This window comes from Botryllus schlosseri, chromosome 2, assembly GCF_051294905.1.
Source record: "Botryllus schlosseri isolate E-star chromosome 2, Bs_hap1, whole genome shotgun sequence".
Lineage (NCBI taxonomy): Eukaryota > Metazoa > Chordata > Ascidiacea > Stolidobranchia > Styelidae > Botryllus > Botryllus schlosseri.
The window spans coordinates 1,918,785-1,937,127 of record NC_137237.1 but is presented as its reverse complement, the minus strand read 5'-3'; the positions used below and the strand labels follow the sequence as shown (position 1 = coordinate 1,937,127).

Sequence of the window (18,343 nt, the reverse complement as noted above, 5' to 3'; positions counted from 1 at the left end):
CGGTATATAAATCAAACACAACATTTTAATCCAAGCGATACAGTTCTTCTGCGTAGCATTTTCAGGAATACCAGACGTTCGATTGAAATTAAAATTAAAGCTTAGAAACATTTCACAAATTAAATTTTGCTGTAATTAGAGGAGTTAATCAACTGAAGTCATGTAGTTGTGTAAACTAAAATTATCTAGTTGTCCAAGTCTGCCTATGCTGGGGAGCGGATCAATCAGCGAGTGATATATCTGACCCTCTGACTTCCGACTGCATTGCGCATACTGTCATAGGGAAAATGACCAACTAAATTTAGTCTCTGTGACGGAGCGTGAGATGAGTACGTCTTCCGATATAGCTCATCGGTGATTAAGCGGAAAATCGTGCCGTAACAAACTCCTAAGGTATCACTCACGACACGCGACCCTCGATTTCGGTGATTCATCAAATCGCGAGGCTGCAATTGGTTGCGCATTTGGCGAAATAGTGCGTTGACCATGCAGTTTCACCTCGGAAAAGATGAGAAATAATGTATTCAACTTTGCGCAATCAGTCATATTTGCTCCTGTAATGGATTATATTTTTATTATGCCGGGTACAGGCGCCTGTATACAAGCGTAGATTTTGTACTTGGACGGCAAAGTCATCGAAACTGTCTCGATAAAACGGGGCTATGAGATGACATAATCGCTACTCATTCTGAAGACTACTTTCGCTTCCAGGTTGCTTTTGCTCGTTATGCATGTTTAAAGTCTTCCTCAGACATCCTCAGCTAGCCGGTATGCTACATATTCGAAGGTCATTACAATAGGTTATTGGGATATTATGTAACTAGCTACGCGGATGCGGGAATTCAACTCCTACAGATTTATTGCTGTTGCAAGCTAACATCTTTTATTTTAATACGAAAAGTAAGCTCAGGTAACAACTGGGGATATTTTATGGACGAGAATTATAGCTTCGGAATACATTCTTCTCTTCATGGAAGCAAGGGATCAATTTCAGTATTCTAAACCTGCAGCGAAATGTTGCTCTGGTCCCGTTGTCGGAAACGGCATTTCCGTGAAATTGTGTTTGTGCCGGACCATAGAAGCGCTATGAAATACATATGGTCGCAAACGCCAAAAGATCATGATGTAACCGGCATCATTGTATTTGTAGTCGCACAAAAACTTTATATTTTAGCTTTCCAAGTCTTTCATGCAGTTATAACGTCAGAGTGAATGGTACGCGTAGCCTTATTCTCGATTCGAAATCGGATCACCACGATACTAAAGTTTTCACAGTCCTAGCAGCAACGCGACCGATGGGTCCCATGTAAAACTCGTAAGCTACTAATCATCCTGTGATAGCGCAAGTCATCGTAAATAGCTAAGAATTTAAAATACATGATATATTACTCTAAATAACCATAGAACTGATTCCGAATATACTGATTCTAAATATTGGTCGACTCCTCAAATCGACGGTAACATAAATGTTGCACAACACGCCTACATTTTAACGTCAGTACTACAGAAAGCTTCTTATCAATTTGGACGTGGATAGCGAAGCGTTGTTTGTAATTTGGATTTGAAATTAGAATGTCACTTCCAAGACAGTTCATTTCTCGGCGTAGATCAGGAAGACAATGTGTATTTTAAATCTAGATTGTCATATATGCGTCCCAGCCGTCCCTATATCTTATATTCTCGCATGGTGCAATCCAAGATTACGCAGCACGCGATGCCGGGTACGTCGAATTCGCGTGGGACATTGGTCGCTCGCGCCACAGCAACTTAAAGTTGAGGATTTTGTAAATGGGTCCGAGCCCGTAACCCTGAATACGCCACTGTCTTGACCTCTCAAATACATGTTTACTCTGTAACGAGAATAATCATTCTGGTCGTTAAGAAAATGTACTAACACGTTGCTGCAATATCGATAAGATTTAGCACAAAATTGAAAATATATCAAAGAGCCATATCTTATACTCAAAAGAGCCATAGGTTCCCGACCACTGTTCTATACAGTCGTAATCTTGTATATTCACGGTCGATACTACAGTGAACTCATGGTGTCATTCATGAAACAGGAAAACGCAGAATCGATTCTGTGTATAAATATCAGTCACGTTCTATGTTCCAATATCCTAAAAGCTCGATATGTCACGCGCGTGTCGAAGAAGATGAGTTACAACAATCCGCATTTTCAAAGCACGCAGATACTATTTTTCAATTGGACATTTAGCTTCGCGCTTGTTCGCGACAAGCAGAACTTGGAAGATTCTCACGTCGCGCTCGTTCTGGCGGAAGGGGGGATCTCCCCGGTTCTGTACTCTCGGCCGATTACGTTAGGCGGTCGCATATTCCAAGACTTCTTTTTCTTGCTGTAATGGAAAATTGACCTATCCATCGATTGTCATACAAGCGGTATCGTGCATTTGATGTTTATTCGATACAACATAAATTAACGAGGTATACGACAACAGAGAATGCGGTATAGTTGCTATATTCGTTGCGACAATGATAACAACTAGAGCCTGACCTGTACATCAGATTTTTGAGCCGATATATTCAGCAGATAATAAAAGAAAATATAGCATCTAGCTTAAGGCACATTCCCAAAACTTCGGAGCCTTTACTCGAACAGATTTGAAGGCATTGTCATGCTTGAATATTCCCAATCTAAATGTCGCATGTTATAGTTCCCAGACGGCCTAATACTTCTATTATGTTTCAATAGTAATGCTGACTTTCGCCACCACTGGGTTTTACAGCAACCGATTAGACGTGCAGAACTTGAACATAGACTTCTAATCATCATTTATTTTAATTCATTGCATTGAGATTATGTGCTGTTGTATTAGGTGGAATCGTGGTGGATGACTCATGACATATTTCCCACGTAATTACTCAAACAAATGGGACTAAGACGTAGGTCCAGGGTTGTAACCAAGTCACAAGGTTCCGAGTCACAAGTCAATCTAACTGTTATAGTTTTGACTTGAGTCAAGTCGAGTCATTTTCAATTCACCACCGAGTCAAGTCCGAGTCCAAGTCATCGAGCAGAGGGTCGAGTCCGAATCATGGCTACAGCTGCCGCTAGAATGCTATGGTGCATTTTTTAACTATCTTCAGTTCAAGTACGGCGGTTTTCTGAAGAAAATGGCTGAGACCGTATCATATTTAGAGCGCAGTGTCCCTTTAACCGCACGCATGAGCAATTCTTGGTGTACGAAAGGCTCTTCGAATTATACGGAGAATTCCGACGAAGATTGATTGGAGAACGCACTCACTTCATTTTGATTATGATCAGCGTGATTATGATAATGATCACCATGAACACGACGAACGACGAGACCGCTATCACGATTATTTCCGGCACAGTGAGAATTCTGCCACTTCGCTGCTTGCCGGGTAGTTTTGGTGACGTCACTTGTTGAGTTGAAGAACTGTTGCTTGCAGTACCGGCGGTCGAGCCGGTTACGGTTTGTGAAGTGCTAATAGTGGCGATTTGCCAGGGTGATGTAGTTGTCCGTTCCAGGACTGGTCCCGGAGATACAGATGATCTGTGAGTTCGCGCTGGGGTCTTTGTTGCTGTTGGGTCTGAATATAGGATAGGGTTACCATATTTTAAGATCCGGAAAACGGGACACTGTTTATAAATCACAGATCTGATAATATTGGACTGGAACGGGTCATTTTCAAATTTTCAACCCCGTGAAATTGGTGAGTTGTCTAAAAGAACGATGTTTAACGAGAATTTTTGCTCTCTCTCAGCCGGTAGAAGCGAAGTGATTGCAGTTGAAAATTTGGATTCGCAAAAATGGCGTGAATGGTGGATAATCGCTGAATAACTTCGCTTCTACGAGTTAGACTTGCGTCCAATCTTCCCTCTCATTTTTGACGAGTCTGCGAACACTCGCCAACTCACTGCGCAGACTCTTGGACAACACTGCGTAACCACTAAAAATAAGGTCATCAATTCGGATTTTTTGTGCGCAACTTAGATTTTCTGTGCGCAGAGACCGTGTCAGCACTGCGCATTTGCGCACGTGCGCAGCTTAGAGGGAACATAGCTTGCGTCAAACTTGTTCTGCATCGTTTTTGTAGACCACTCATCAATTCCGTGGGGTTGACAGTAAGATTTGAAAAAATGTTTATATGTTTTTTTTCATAAATTCAAAAGTTGTAACCTCCTGTGCGTTCATATCTACCAACTGGAATCCAGATAAATTTGGTGTGCAGCGTTTTTACAGGCAGCCTAAGAATTTAAGCAGTCAATCCCGGCATCCGGAAAAAAAAGATGAAAGTCGCTAGAACGGGTGGGTACCACCACCTTGAACGAAATTGATTAAGCTAGGGAAACATACAACACATAGGCCTACCTTGCGGGCAATCAATGAACTCGTAGCTCATTTTAACTCCTTTCGGGTAGCTCCAACTCGACATCGTTCCGTTGTCTGTCTTGTCTTTTCCAACACCACCGTCCGACGATATTTTGACATCAATGCTCCGTCTCTCCGTTTCGAACCAAAGGCAGGTTCTGTACTCTGTCACGAGCGGCTGGATGCATTTCATGTCGTTGAAGTAAACGAGACAGAACGGTGATGCGTCCACGCACGGGGCTTTATCTGAAACCAATTTGAGTTCCAAGTTCCAATAGTAATTCCAACGTAGCACAATTATAGGGCTGGGCACAATGATTCGAGCACTCTAATCTGAATCTAGTATTAATTCTGATGCTTAGAGCCAAGTAGTAATATATGACTTTCTCGAGTACTGAAATGATATGCTCCTCGCCACTACAAGTTAACTTATGAACGAAAATTATTGCTTCGATACTATTTCGCACTGTGGAACTATGGAACGTGACTAACCAAGAACCAGAACCGTTCAGGGTTTTGCACCATCCCTATTCGACATGTCTCTCAAATTCCTATTTATACTAAAGTAGGGGCGGGCAACATACGGCCCGCGGGCCGGATCCGGCCCGCGAAGGAATTTTGTCCGGCTCGCGGACAGTTTTCAGTCGTATATGATAATGTGGCCCGCGGCCACAGTCTGCCGAGATTTCCCGCTACTTGCTTACTACGTCAAATTTTAGTGACTGTATGTTATTTTGTACATGTATATGCGCACTTGCGCAGCGTGCGAGTGGAGCTTGCGCGTAAGTTCGTCGAAGCGAGAAGACTTGCATTATCGGCATTTACGATGCACTCAACCCTAATATCGTTTGCAGTAATCATGGCGTTTGTAGACTACAATTGTACCGCGGCACACTTCTAGGTTTTTGTAAGACACCGCTTATGCCAGGGGTCGCCAACTCAAAACGAGTCGCGGGTCACTTTTCAAATTTCGTAGATTCCGCGGTCCGCATGAATTCAATGTCGAGATAAAATAGGCCACACAGATGAACAACGACGCTATCTCATCACCTACTCAGCCCTAATGAATTGATATCTTGGTAAATTTGGGGCACCGGGCTTTATCGAATGCCTTGAAATATTAATTAGGGATTGCACCGTGTGTTCATTGATCGGAGCATAGTGTCCTATATGGTGTGTACACAAGCAAATCTCACGGCTTAGTGAAATTGGTCTACGTCACACTTTCCCTTTGGTCAAAGGCAATTTGACGGTAATTGTTGACCGGCTTGCCGAGCATTAAATTTGATAAAACGGGTATCAATCGAAAGCTACCGCTGTACTGATTGCGAAAATATAAATTCTATTCTGCTCGTGGTCCTGGAACTCCCCAAAATCAGCTTCGGATGTTGCATGGTAACGGAGTTTGGTATTGTGACGCAACGATGCCGTCTGGGAGCAAGTGAGGAGCAGAGTAAATCGCAAGCGTATTGGCCCTTGATTAAGCATTGAGCATTCACGCTCTTACTCTTGTGCGCGCTTGCTCCTGAGCAGCTCAGACGGCATGGCATGGCTGCGTCACAATACCAAACTCCGTTACAATGCAACATTCGAGGTTGATTCTGGGGGGTTCCAGGTCCACGAGCAGAATACAACCCATATTTTCGCAACCAGCACCGCGATAGCTTTCGATTGATACCCTTTTTATCAAATTTATTGCTCGGAAAGTTGGTCAAGAACTACCGCCAAATTGCCTTTGATCAAATGGAAAGTGTGACGTACACCAATTTCACTGAGCCGCGAGATTTTCTTGTGTTCACACCATATAGGACACTATTATCATGGAGAAGCAGACATGGCGGCGCCTGTATGACAATGCTGTTCTCAAATCCACATTATATCCTCGTCATTATCGGTGAGAAATGGCTTTGAAGTGACATTGCTGTCGTTAAAATAAATTCTTTAAATACGATTTATTCCTTGTATATGTAGATAAATGGGCGAATAATGTACCGATTCAGCAATCCGTCCCGCAAAGTATTTAATTTTCCTATATCCGGCCCGCCGACTGGAGAAGTTGCCCGCCCCTGCGCTAAAGCATGCGATTTTTGAAATTATATAGTCGCGTAGAGAGGTCATAGTGCGCGAAGCTCTGAGGCGGTCATGGTAGCCTGCGTTGCTACTCTAGTAGAAGTAGAACTAGCCGTTCACAAGACACATAAACCTACTTCGAGTGACAGTACAGAAAATGAATGCCCTGAAATGTACTGGGCGACTATAGTTTAAAATAGTAGATTTGGTCACGAGGTCGCCCGAGGTTAGCAAATAATCGGAGGTGGCCACTTTCGGAATTGCTACCGTTAAATGACTAACGATACAAGGATAGATATAGTCGTCGAAAATATATCAGTTACCGTGATAAAGGGGCTATTTCACGCGGCTTTTATGACGATTTCTCTCATAAATGTGACGCAAACTTATCCCAAAACTACTTTCTACTTCCATCATCCAAATTGATAAAAGCAAGTAGGCTTGCAAGCAAACTGTTCAGTAATGAAGTGGAAATAGCCTAAAAAACATAACCACCTGAGTATCTGCCGAAAAAGCAGAAGTATATCTCGGAACTTAGCACTTCTGGCCAATATATGACATTCATAAAATAAGACTGACTAAAATTGTAGTTATCTAATACTTTTCTGAATAATATATTCATATTGAAATAAACCCGAATATTTTGACTGACACTCGTAAGGGATAATCTTCGGCACCTAGTAGAAAATTAAAAAGAAAATTGGATATCAACAATCGTATCAACCAATATGACGTCACCGGCACAACCCAGATCTTCCTTAATCTTCCGCTGGTCGTTATCAGTTGATTTAGGATACAGAGCTGACTTTCAGTGTATGCCTGTGGAAGTCTTTGAAGAGCTTCTTGGAGGTACACAACTTCAGTGTACAATTGAAGAATTCATATTGAACCCGAACCTGACACTGACACTCGCCGATAATATCCGGGTTTATTTCAATACGAATATTATTCGTTTGTATATTGAAGTTCTGTACCCCAAAGAAGCTCTTCTAATCCTCTTTTTGCAATTTATTGGTGCTAATTCTTTCTGCAAATATATACCGCACGGTTACTTACACGTCCCAATCTCTAACGATGCGGAGCAAATTTTTTTCCGGTCCCGACTATAATATAGTGAGATATCGGTGATGTTGAAGACCACAGCACCCTTTGGTTGCGGGTAATAGAAGTAATTCCAGCAGGTATAAGCCGACTTCACTGCTGGGTAATCGGGAGATCGAATCTCGCCGTATCCGCGGGTGGATATCGTGGACTGACACGGCGCTTTCGCGGAGTACGATGTCCAAACATCTGAACGTAATCGAGTGTAATGGCGACATGAAGGAAGTGATAAATAAGAAATCTAAATAGACGGTGGCTACAGCTTACTGATAACAAAGTCTCCCCATTATGCATTTCGGTTGGGAGACTCTTTCTTATCCGAAACACTGATTCGCGGTAGCTCAAATGGGCGAATTTGTTGTATTTTATCAACATACTATCATTAGTCTCTAGCGGTTGCAATGCAATAATAATTTATAGAGCGCCGAATATAGCAATGCTTTATATCATCCTTACACTAGGGCGCTGTAGCCTACACAAGGCCAATAAAATATATTAAAAAAATATATAGATATGAAAGGACGGAGTGCATACAGTTGTACACTACTGCAGTTGGAATGCAGTTTCGAATTTACGCCTGAAACATCTAGGTGTGTAAGACAATTCGATAAAAGCTGTAAAATTGTTCCACAGAGAGTCAGCCGAGGAAAAAAAGGTCCCGTCACTGAAGGTCGATATTTTGAATCTTGACACCGACAGACGTAGGGTTACCATTTACCATTTTTCAGGAATTTCTTCCGGTATTCTAAGTTTGAAAATTTTGAAAAGTGTCCTCCTTTCCGATTCCAAAATATGGTAACCCTAGACAAACGTTTCTGGGACTTGGATCGTAAATGACAAAATCACATACTTACCCAGTGATAGGAAGAAAAGTATGGATGGCGCACGCATTCTCAATTTACTAATAACGCTAAAAAGAACCATGGATCGCAATTAGAAAAGAATGCTAGCCGATATGTTATCATATTTCACAAAACTATAGACCTGTGAGTTTTTCTTGGTATCGTCTACGAATTTCTCGCTCATATTTATTTTGTATATCAGACCCAACTTCTACACATCAAGTCATTCCAAAAAATAACTATTTGTCACAGATCTTATTAAATCAATAAACTTTGGTACTTTTTATTGAAGTACTCCTTCAGACGTAGCAATGATATCACGAGTCGAGGCAAAACTTGCCATCGCCCCAAAAACATTGCCAATAATCCCCAAATCCTTATTGCATTTTGGAATTTGAAAGAGGAAAATATACGTTAAAAGTAACGAAACACTTTTCAGCTATCAAATATATATCGTAATGTCAAATCCAATTTATTCTTGCTTTTACGAGATAATATACTTTTCCCTCTGCGATGCCCCTCTTAGGTTGGACGCTTAACACTGTCGTCTATCAACTGACACCTGCCGCATACACTGTGGAACCGTTTACAAGGCTGCTCTACTTCTCATGCCCCAATGTTATTAAAGTTTAAACACTTCGACTTGAATATTTCATATTTCAAATATCGATAAGTAATAGTTTACTAAAATCTCTACGCCGAGAAGCACTGCCTTTTCTGGGAGCGTGCGGACGCCACCATACTTTTGAATGCTTATATATTTTACATATTTTCGTAATGTTCACAGAAAATGCACTCAGACCGAAACCATTCATCCTGCGACCAAGTTCAGTAATCCTGATTTCGATCAACTGGCTTGTTCAGCGTCAGTTTTCAGCTGCTGTGCCTTGCGACGACGAATCTTAACTGAGAGCTTCGTTTTATAAGCGTCTTCACGACATCAATCACGACATCAATCACGGCTTCTGGAGTGATATTTCATATTGCTTCAAGGGACGCGGTGATACGATATTCGCCCGCATCTATATTACATTCAAAAAGGCGCCTTTGATGCTATTATCGTCAGTAGATTCACCAAATTTGGAAATTGTGTAAGCATTTTACGATTTCGTCATCAAATCAATCTATTCTTTAAATAACGCAATAACTTTGGAGTCTACACTGGAATTTCAATGTCTGGACCCTTCGTGATGACACGCACGTCTTGACCATCATTGCTTACAGGCAATTATGTCCGATCAGAAGTCGATCGTGACTGTTACGGTGATATGCCGTGTGCGGTGAGGTACGCAGAGGAGTTTAGGGTTCAAATTCGATACCCCTTCCTTCTGAAATGCCAATTATATCTCCAATTCAAACTTTTGCGTCTCGACCGAAAATTACGATTAAACTTTGCAAGTTGAAGTATCGCATTTATGAACAGCGAAATTCACACTAATTTGCAATAAATATTCATAATCATGTCATCGTTTTGTGTGAAAATCATATTTCAATTGTTTTGTCGGTGTACAGAAGGACATTTTATGCATCAGTAAACTATGGTAATGTATTAGAATTAGACTTTTAGTTAGATGTGTATTGTGGTAGATTTTTTGTTTGTATAACTCGAAAATTTGGTGTTCCTGTAGGCTTGTAGATTAACGTGCCCTGGGTTACTAAAGGTAAAGAACCATACTGTTCTATAAGTCAAGGCTAGAAGGCTTGGATAAAAGAATACTACAAGTCAGTGGCGGCTCGTGCTAATATCGGGTGGTGGGGCAAGGGGTGTAGGTGTACGCGATTTTAATTGTCTAGATGACGTCACAATAGTGTAATCCGACGTGAAAATGTGACTTCGTGGTGGTCACACACAGTTTGTATGGGGTATATACATTAAGCGTGGTAAACAAGACTTACGTATTTCAAATTATTCGAAAGAAATTATCAAGTACAGTTGTTCATACCTGCATATTTTAACGTTTGTATCAGTAGGCCTATTGCGCACGGCGTGATTTCATAGTTGCAAAATGTACATCGTTCAATGACGAGTTCATTGAAATATGGAATACCCAGAATGAGAGCGTTGAGAATCGGGAGCACATCTAACGCATCGAGCCTAATCACTGCAGCAAAGTTGATAGAAAGCGATTTTTCAACTATAGGAATTTTAAAAGTTCACTAGCGGTTACTACTTCGGGAAAAGATGTATTGGAATATGAACAAGTCAACTCGAGCCGAGCAATGTCGACTACCGGGTAATATCGAGACACAGTTTGCAGTAGACCACATGCTTCAGATCACGATACCCAATTTCGGTCGAACTAGACACACTGTCCCCTGGCACCAGCAGTGTAAAAGTGTATAACAAGGCGTCCTTATTCTCGCTTATACGTCAGCCTTTCATTTTTTATCGCAATACGTTGGGAAAAGGTAAGAGTGCGCTTTCCTCCCGTGTACGATTAGATCAATGGACAATTTCCAGGCTGATAAGGGCCGAGTCTTGCCTAAAAACACTGAATTTTACGTAAAATATATTGAGGAATAGGCTGATCAATTGATCAGCTGTTAGCCGTCATCGAAAACGAACTATTAGCTAACGCGCTTGACATCGGGTTGTAAGCAAATGGCTTAAAGGCCACAATTTCACGGTGAAATTGACATTGGAGAATATAAAATAAAGTTTGAATGCAAATCGAGAATCTTAGTAAACTGTTTCATGAGATCATAATCTCATCACCTATCTTAGTATGAAACACAGTTAAAATTAGCACAGACCAACGCCGGCTTTTGCGTGAAATCCGCAATGCGTTAGTCAGCGTTAGGCCTACCATATTCGACCTCGATAATGAAATTACTGCCCTAATCACTGAGTGTCAACCTCGGAACTTGGCACAGCGTTCGATACTGAAATCAAGATATACCGTCCAAAAGCTCAAGACGGATATAGGTATGGAGCATCGTTAAAATCGATAGAGACCAATACCGGTATTGCGTAAAATCTGTTAGTGATAAATGACGAGTCAGCTCTCACTCGACTTAGGAGACGAAATTACCACCCACATAGTTCAGTGATAAACTTTAAACTTGGTACGGCGATCGATACTAGCACTAAGACCAACTATGCCAAATGTCATGACCGATCTCGGTATGCAACATCGTCAAAATCAATGGAGACCAATACCCGCTTTTGAGTAAAATCTGTTTGCGATACATGACGCATCAGCCAGCACACAGTCAAGTTTGGAAACGACATTACTACCGTACACTTTAAGTAGCAGCCCTGAAACTTGGAGCAGTGTTAAATACGACCTTCACGACATAACATACCAAGTTACAAGAATTATCATGGAGCGAAACATCGTCAAAATCGACCTATACCAGCAAAGGTCGACTCAACGCATATTACGGTAACCGAGTTCAGATTTAGATACGATTGTTACATCACACCTTAAGGGCAACCAGGTAGGTTGCCCCACTTGCTCGGTAATTTTATGAATAGGAGAGAGTAAATCACCGTTTCTTTATTGTGCGCGGCTTTGAGAGAATAGACAGTGAAAGCTTGTTATGAGCGCTACCGGGGCATGCCCCGGCTAGGCATTCGCAAAGCGAAAACACAGAAGAGAATTCGATTTTCGCAGACATTTCGCTATATATGGGCATTTACAAGCGAAAGGACAAGAAGAATACGATTTTCGCTGTGATTTCGGTATATATTGATAGCTCTGCGTCTATAAATGGTAAATAATTATTATTGAACAGAATTTTAGGTGGGGCAATGCCCCTGTTGCCCTATAGGACGAGCCGCCACTGCTACAAGTCGTTTCTACTCAATCATGTCTTTTCATTGAGTCGCGACCTTGCGGTATAGCATGTTTTGATATATTGCAGTTTCATAAACTGACACTGAAAGTGGCGCGAAATAGGTGTCAGATCGTGGCCCAGTAACCTCGAGCACAAACTAGCATCCATTCAGTAGAATATCTGCTGATATGTTGAATTGAATTAGGACATACTCGAAGACTGTCGCATTGCTGGCGAAATACTCTTCTACAGTCGTGGTCCGTCGTACTGAATATAGCGATGGATTCTTGTTTGCGTAATCCGTAATGATTATAAGGTAATTGCATGGTTCGGACTCGCGTGTGTTGTACGATGCACATTATGTACATATATTCGCTTTAGATTCCGAAATGAAGCAGTTATTGGGTGTTAATGCAGACTATTATACGCTTGAGGGTGATCCGGAGATCGTTATTGTCTTTGTCGTACCATTGCTATTTATATCCGCGTCACAATGAAATGAAGTCCATCAAAGCAAATTATGGACACGATATCCTTATGACACTGGTCGAATCGCATATCGGTTCAGCGTCACAGTTGAAGGAGAAAACCTTGGAAATATGATCGCCAATTTCGAATTAAATGCGGTGGTTAGTTTGGTCATGAATGAGGAAGTTGAATCACGATTGTCAACATCGAATATCGTGCAGGTCTGGATCTCATGACATTCGTGGCATAATTCATTATGTACATACTTGAAGGAGAATATATGAGTTCGCATATGATGATTCGTTATAAGATGAATCGAACACTTACGCTCAAGTCGCCGCTCTGGACGTTATTACTATGGTTCGTCGCCCAAATTTCTGATCACAACTTAACACAGGCGTATCCGGGGGTAAAAGGGACCATGCGCGCCCGACACACATACGAACCAAATTTCCTTGATTCCTCGTAGTGTAAACAGTAAAGTATCTTAACTTGCAATTATCTTCACGATTTAGTATAACTTCGTTTCTTAATTTCAATTTGATAGATAGAAGTGAAAAGAGTACGCATAATTTACAGAATTCACTTCAAGTTGTTCGCCACTATGAGATTACTGTATATTCCTGGTATCAAAGTCGGTATCGGTTGGGATGTTTCAGTTTAGGGATGTGCAGGACCCGAGCTTTTACACTGAAATATACAGCAGCACATTGCTGTGATCGTTGCGATTCTGTACGGTACAGAAGCTTCGCCACTGTAAGGCGCTATTACATTTCCAAATTTATCCAGTTTTCCAGCACACATGACGGACAACTCTGATGAACAGAGGGGCGTTCCATTCTAAATGTATATAACTGCATATTTCAGTTCTATTTCATTCCGCACGTGTAAAGCATCACATCAAAATGTCGCCTCGGGAATACATTACAGCCATAAGTGTTGTAGGATAACCCTTGCGATTAGTTGCCATCTTCGGTTGAAAAATTGATAGTATCTGGACCTGGTCCACTGGATCATCTATGCATTACAATTGTAATCGCAAAGATTAATGGATTAAATAGGGCTCACCAACGCGGGGCCAAATGAGTAATCCCCGCTCACAGTAGCAAATATTCAAATGAGATTAGAAGGTCGAAGCGGAGAAGAGTTTTATATGATCAGCCGTTGAACATGGGTCAGTCGACCCTAAAGAACATACGAACGCAGCTTTCGATCGGGGCGGTGCACATTTTCGCCGACGCTTAACCGGAAACTAGTTCATATTGCTGAATCTTGATGCTGAGATTGGCGCTTCGACGCGCAGTGCGGCCACGTAGCTGAACACGGAGACTCAGATGTAAGTCCCGGTGAGTGAGAATAATCTGTTATTGGTAAGGGGTGGAAGGAAATCCAACCGAGCACGGATGGACGGCAGCAGTAACTGGTGGCCTGTCGCATTAATTAGTTACAAGACGTAGCTCCTGATTTCAAAAAGGCCAATGACCCCTTAATTAAAACATAAAAAGCATCAAAGATAGGGCCTATATACGGAACATTAGGAACAGATGTGGCTAATCAGCCCAATATCACGGCAACTGAGTATATTTCACTAATCATCAGACGAGGCCTACGTAGGCCCAGCATCAGATTATATTTTCATCCGCCGCGTACAAACACAATGCGATGTATGCGCGATGTCGTAATCTTCTTCGATGCCATTCTTTCTTCGTCGGCCCTTTTTATATTCTATTTCCTTTTCTTTCTTTATCGGGTCTTTTATTTCTGGGCTTTTTGGTCGCCGTAAGAACAGCGACACGGGGACCCGGGGGCCCAGAATAACCTCCGACTGCGGAAATCGAGCGCGGACCGCCTGCGTAGATGGCACCGACGCTCGCCTCAACGCTACCTCCCCAGCTTTTCGAAGATTGTACATGAAGATACTCTTACAGATAATATATCCGAGTTTATTTGAATATGAATATGCTGTGCAATTGTAAATTGGAAACTGTGCTGTACAGTGTACATATTGGTAGTGCAATTAGTCAGGGGCACGAAAGATCCAGCAATTTCAGAAGTAGCCAGTCACCATCGATTAACCGCAAAAAGTATGCGACTCCCCGACCAAATCTACTTTTTGAGACTACTTACTCGGGTAGCATTTAAACCTTCATTTTCTACTTCCACTTACAGATGTGTCTTGGAAACTGCAACTTCTACTTGCAATTGAGTAGTGATTTACGACATCTCTTCTACCTCTATCAGAGTAGCCACGCTGACAACATTGACCGCCTCTGTTCTTCAAGTTCTTACGATTTAAAACTAGTAAGACCGTACCGGATGAGTTCAACCTGATAGAAATCGCTACGTTTGCACTACTACCATCCAAGTGCGATTGTAGTACTTATTTTTTTTATGAATGAGACACACGGCCATTATAATTTCGACGAGTCGTAGTTACCTTGCCTCGTTGTTGCAAGATAATCCGTTTAGTCCGGCGACGCGGCAATTAGCTCAGAAACAAAAACCGAAAATTGTGCTCAGCAGAGACTGTGTTATGGGTGACGTCACGAGGGATTACTTACTCACATTTCGAAAACTAATTACGGCAGGCGTGATGACTGTAGGAGTGATTAACCAAGATTGGACGTTGCATTGGCGCGTCTATTATCTCGCATATCGGCCCAAATTACTCAACTCATTTTCAACCCATCTTTGGCGTGTGACGTGGTGTGTCCACAGCTACAACACCAATGGGTTGTGGGTTCGAGTCCGGCTGAGGTCGATTCCAGAACTCCTACCGAAGTGTTGGAGGTTTATCTAGGCTCCTCCTCGCCATATCATCCGCGTAGCCCGTAGCGGTGTCTTATAAATGCCTAGAAGAGGGTCGTGCTGCAGGTCAGCAGCTACTGAATATGAATGAAGAAAATCCGCTGGTGTAAATGACCGTGGTAGTCGACAGACAGCATGAATGCTACAAACAAACCCATGTTGGGCGGTGGCAACGATAGACAACATGAACAATGAACATGAACATTTACCGCCTTTCCAAATTAGATCAGAATTAGAAGTATAACTACACGGTCTTTTTCTAATTATATTATAATTATCTTATAATTAGAATTACTGAATTCGCGAATACTTAGAAATTTAATCAAGCTCAGTTCATATCAAATCAGAGTTCATTATCGTAAGCCTTGGAATAGCAAATGTATGTCGCCTACACCAAGCTTGGCTCGTTTCGCACTATAGCTTCCACTAGCATTTTGAGGACAGGCGTGATTTCGATTAGAAGTAAAATTAGTGCATAGAAACATTTCATACATTCGACAAGAATTAAAACTACAGGAAAGAAACATTTCGAAAATTAGATGAGAATTAGATTACCATCATTTCGCTCTAATTAGAATGATGTAATTGTCCATGTCTGGGCTGAAGGGGGTTGGGTAAAATCTTAGTACGTGGGCGATTCGATTTCAAATATGGTATTCCAGCCCCCTATTAAGATGGTATAATCGTAATAACGACTTTAAAATTTCAAATATGTATCTTTTTTTTGCGGACTCAAGTAAAATCTTGCTAGTTACGCGTTTGAGTCATACCAAATAATTTCCTGTTTCGTAGCATTTTGTGACGATTGTGAAGCTTGATCATTAATTGACAGATATGTTGCTCCATGAACATTGGTAGCCTTATGTAACGTGTTTTTCAATGATGTGATACTGCCAACCGATGTTTAGCGGCTGCAGCGCTGGAGATGAAGTGCTGGAGCTATGTTTTCCGTTAATAAAGTATTATTCCAGTGTGAAGACCAGTATTTTTGTTACTCGACTCAAATCATTGCTATTGATACTGGGCCGGATTCAAGAACTCGAATCTTTGTGCCCACACCGACTGCGTGGCAATGTGGTAATTTCCATTTCCTCTTTATGGGATTGCCTTTAGTCTCGTGCTACAAACTCCATGGACATAATTGACAACAAGTTGAGAATCATCGCTTTGATATGCGAAGGGTCAGTCGAGGGATATATAGAACTGTAAGCAATATATATATAATATATATACAGGGTTAGTCTCAGTAATGCATTGGATATTTAAATAGAATCATCAAACATAGTACAACATGCGTTAGTTTAGCGTGTATCAATTGATGTAGCCACTGTATCTCGTCTATCTCTGGGGAATTAATACCTATCGCGTTGATCTTCAACAAAATTGAAATGACTCAATCGGCGACGACACCTTGCAATTCCAGACATGCCATTACCATGTTGCAGTAATTTAAGCCATTAATTTCTTTTGTTTTGGCGGTGGTGTTGATACAGTATGCTTGTTTCTCCTAATTACCAATCGGATGCGACGCAGTGTGATTTCACACGCGACGAATTGTTTGAACTGGATTGAGTGCCACCGGCTCGGGTCAGGTTGCAGCATTATGGGGACAAAGCTATTTAAAATCGGAACAAAGCCACGCGACTGTCTGGGAGGTGGGAGGATCTTACTCATAGCCTAATATATTTGTGTTATTGTGAGTATATCGAAGGTTTAGCACGATACGGAAGTCAGGTTACACATGTCGAATTGTGACATCACAATAAGACAGACAGTGTCGTTCATGGTGTTTGAGAGTGGGCCGAGGACAATAATTCGAATAGAGAGATTGTACCGATTAGGCTAAGCTCGGATAAGCTTTAAAGCCATTTCGAATAGGGACAACGCAGCAGCATTCCCTCTATGCATTTCTCGCAATATAAGTTCAATCTTGCACCGAAATATATGCGACTTATGTGATATCATGCATCGACTGAACGATCACAAGGCAGTCTCTGTTAAATGTGTAGTCCGGATTAGGAAAATTATTCTAGGAGTTATATAGTATTGTATTCTCGACTTCCTATACGATCTTAATTCATACTCGCTTATGAACTGTTTTGTGTACTGAAGTTCCACGAAGAATATATGTAAAGCAACGGGATACCTTACTGACCATTAGAAATGCTCAGAGCACGACCCGTGTTCCACCTTGAACAAATCTCGCCGAAAGTCATTTAACCAAAATAATGCGGCATCTTGGTAATGCTGATCATAAGTCGATATTCTTTCCCACATAAGCTATGAGATGTGTTCGCAATTTTTTTTCCGAGATCTTGCAGGAGTAAGTAAAGCATAAACTAGTACGGTGCTACTGCGCCCCTGCGCCTAGTGTATATTTACGATATTGCATATGCGCAATTATGGTGATAACGGATACGCTGAAACTCAAACTATTGCTAATTCCGCTAAAGGCATATATAGCTAGTTACGTAGTGTAATAGAAAGAATTATAATCCTCTCTTCAGGAGACACCGCTTCGTCCAAGAGTATTGAAACGACTGCCTGGAAGCAACATAAATGATTGGAGCCGTACCCAGTAATATTATCCGAACTTTCGAGTAATACTAGTGAAGCATATCATCGAATGGTCGTACAATTCGCCAAGTTGCGCTATTACAGGCAATGTCGTTTCACGAGTCCCCTACCCGGATGAGTTAGACCAGTCTTGTCAACTACTGAATGGTTGTGGCTGTGGGTACCAAATCTATCACAACACAATGTCAAATTGGCCGATACAGTGCCATACTTATGTTTATATACTTCAAATATCCTTATTCCTTATACAAAAAGAAGAAGATTCAGCAATTCAATTACGACTAGAATAGGCTCGTCGGGGTCTGGGGAAATTAATTATTTCTTTGCATAAGGTGACTG

The 18,343-nt window shown here is 41.5% G+C and overlaps 2 protein-coding genes across 2 annotated transcripts in view; one reads left to right on the top strand and one right to left on the bottom strand.

The window, feature by feature from the left end:
• LOC145432945 (uncharacterized) overlaps positions 1-18,343 on the top strand; it is a 109,423-nt gene that overhangs the window by 33,651 nt on the left and 57,429 nt on the right. The gene's annotated exons all lie outside the window — the stretch shown is intronic.
• LOC145432946 (uncharacterized) lies at positions 1,869-9,882 on the bottom strand. The gene is made up of 5 exons (XM_080309787.1): positions 8,384-9,882; positions 7,485-7,718; positions 4,359-4,604; positions 3,267-3,576; positions 1,869-2,357 (listed from the first exon to the last, which is right to left on the bottom strand). Exons 1-5 carry the CDS (start codon positions 8,451-8,453, stop codon positions 2,258-2,260), a joined length of 960 nt encoding a protein of 319 aa, XP_080165913.1. The 5' UTR covers positions 8,454-9,882; the 3' UTR covers positions 1,869-2,257.

Bases quoted from the DNA above. Each gene is read 5' to 3' on its own strand.
- LOC145432946 (XM_080309787.1), bottom strand. From the start codon at position 8,453: ATGGTTCTTTTTAGCGTTATTAGTAAATTGAGAATGCGTGCGCCATCC. The intron at 7,719-8,383 runs GTAAGTATGTGA...GATTACGTTCAG, and splicing joins ACTTTTCTTCCTATCACTGG to ATGTTTGGACATCGTACTCC. The intron at 3,577-4,358 runs GTAGGCCTATGT...TCCTATATTCAG, and splicing joins GTTCATTGATTGCCCGCAAG to ACCCAACAGCAACAAAGACC.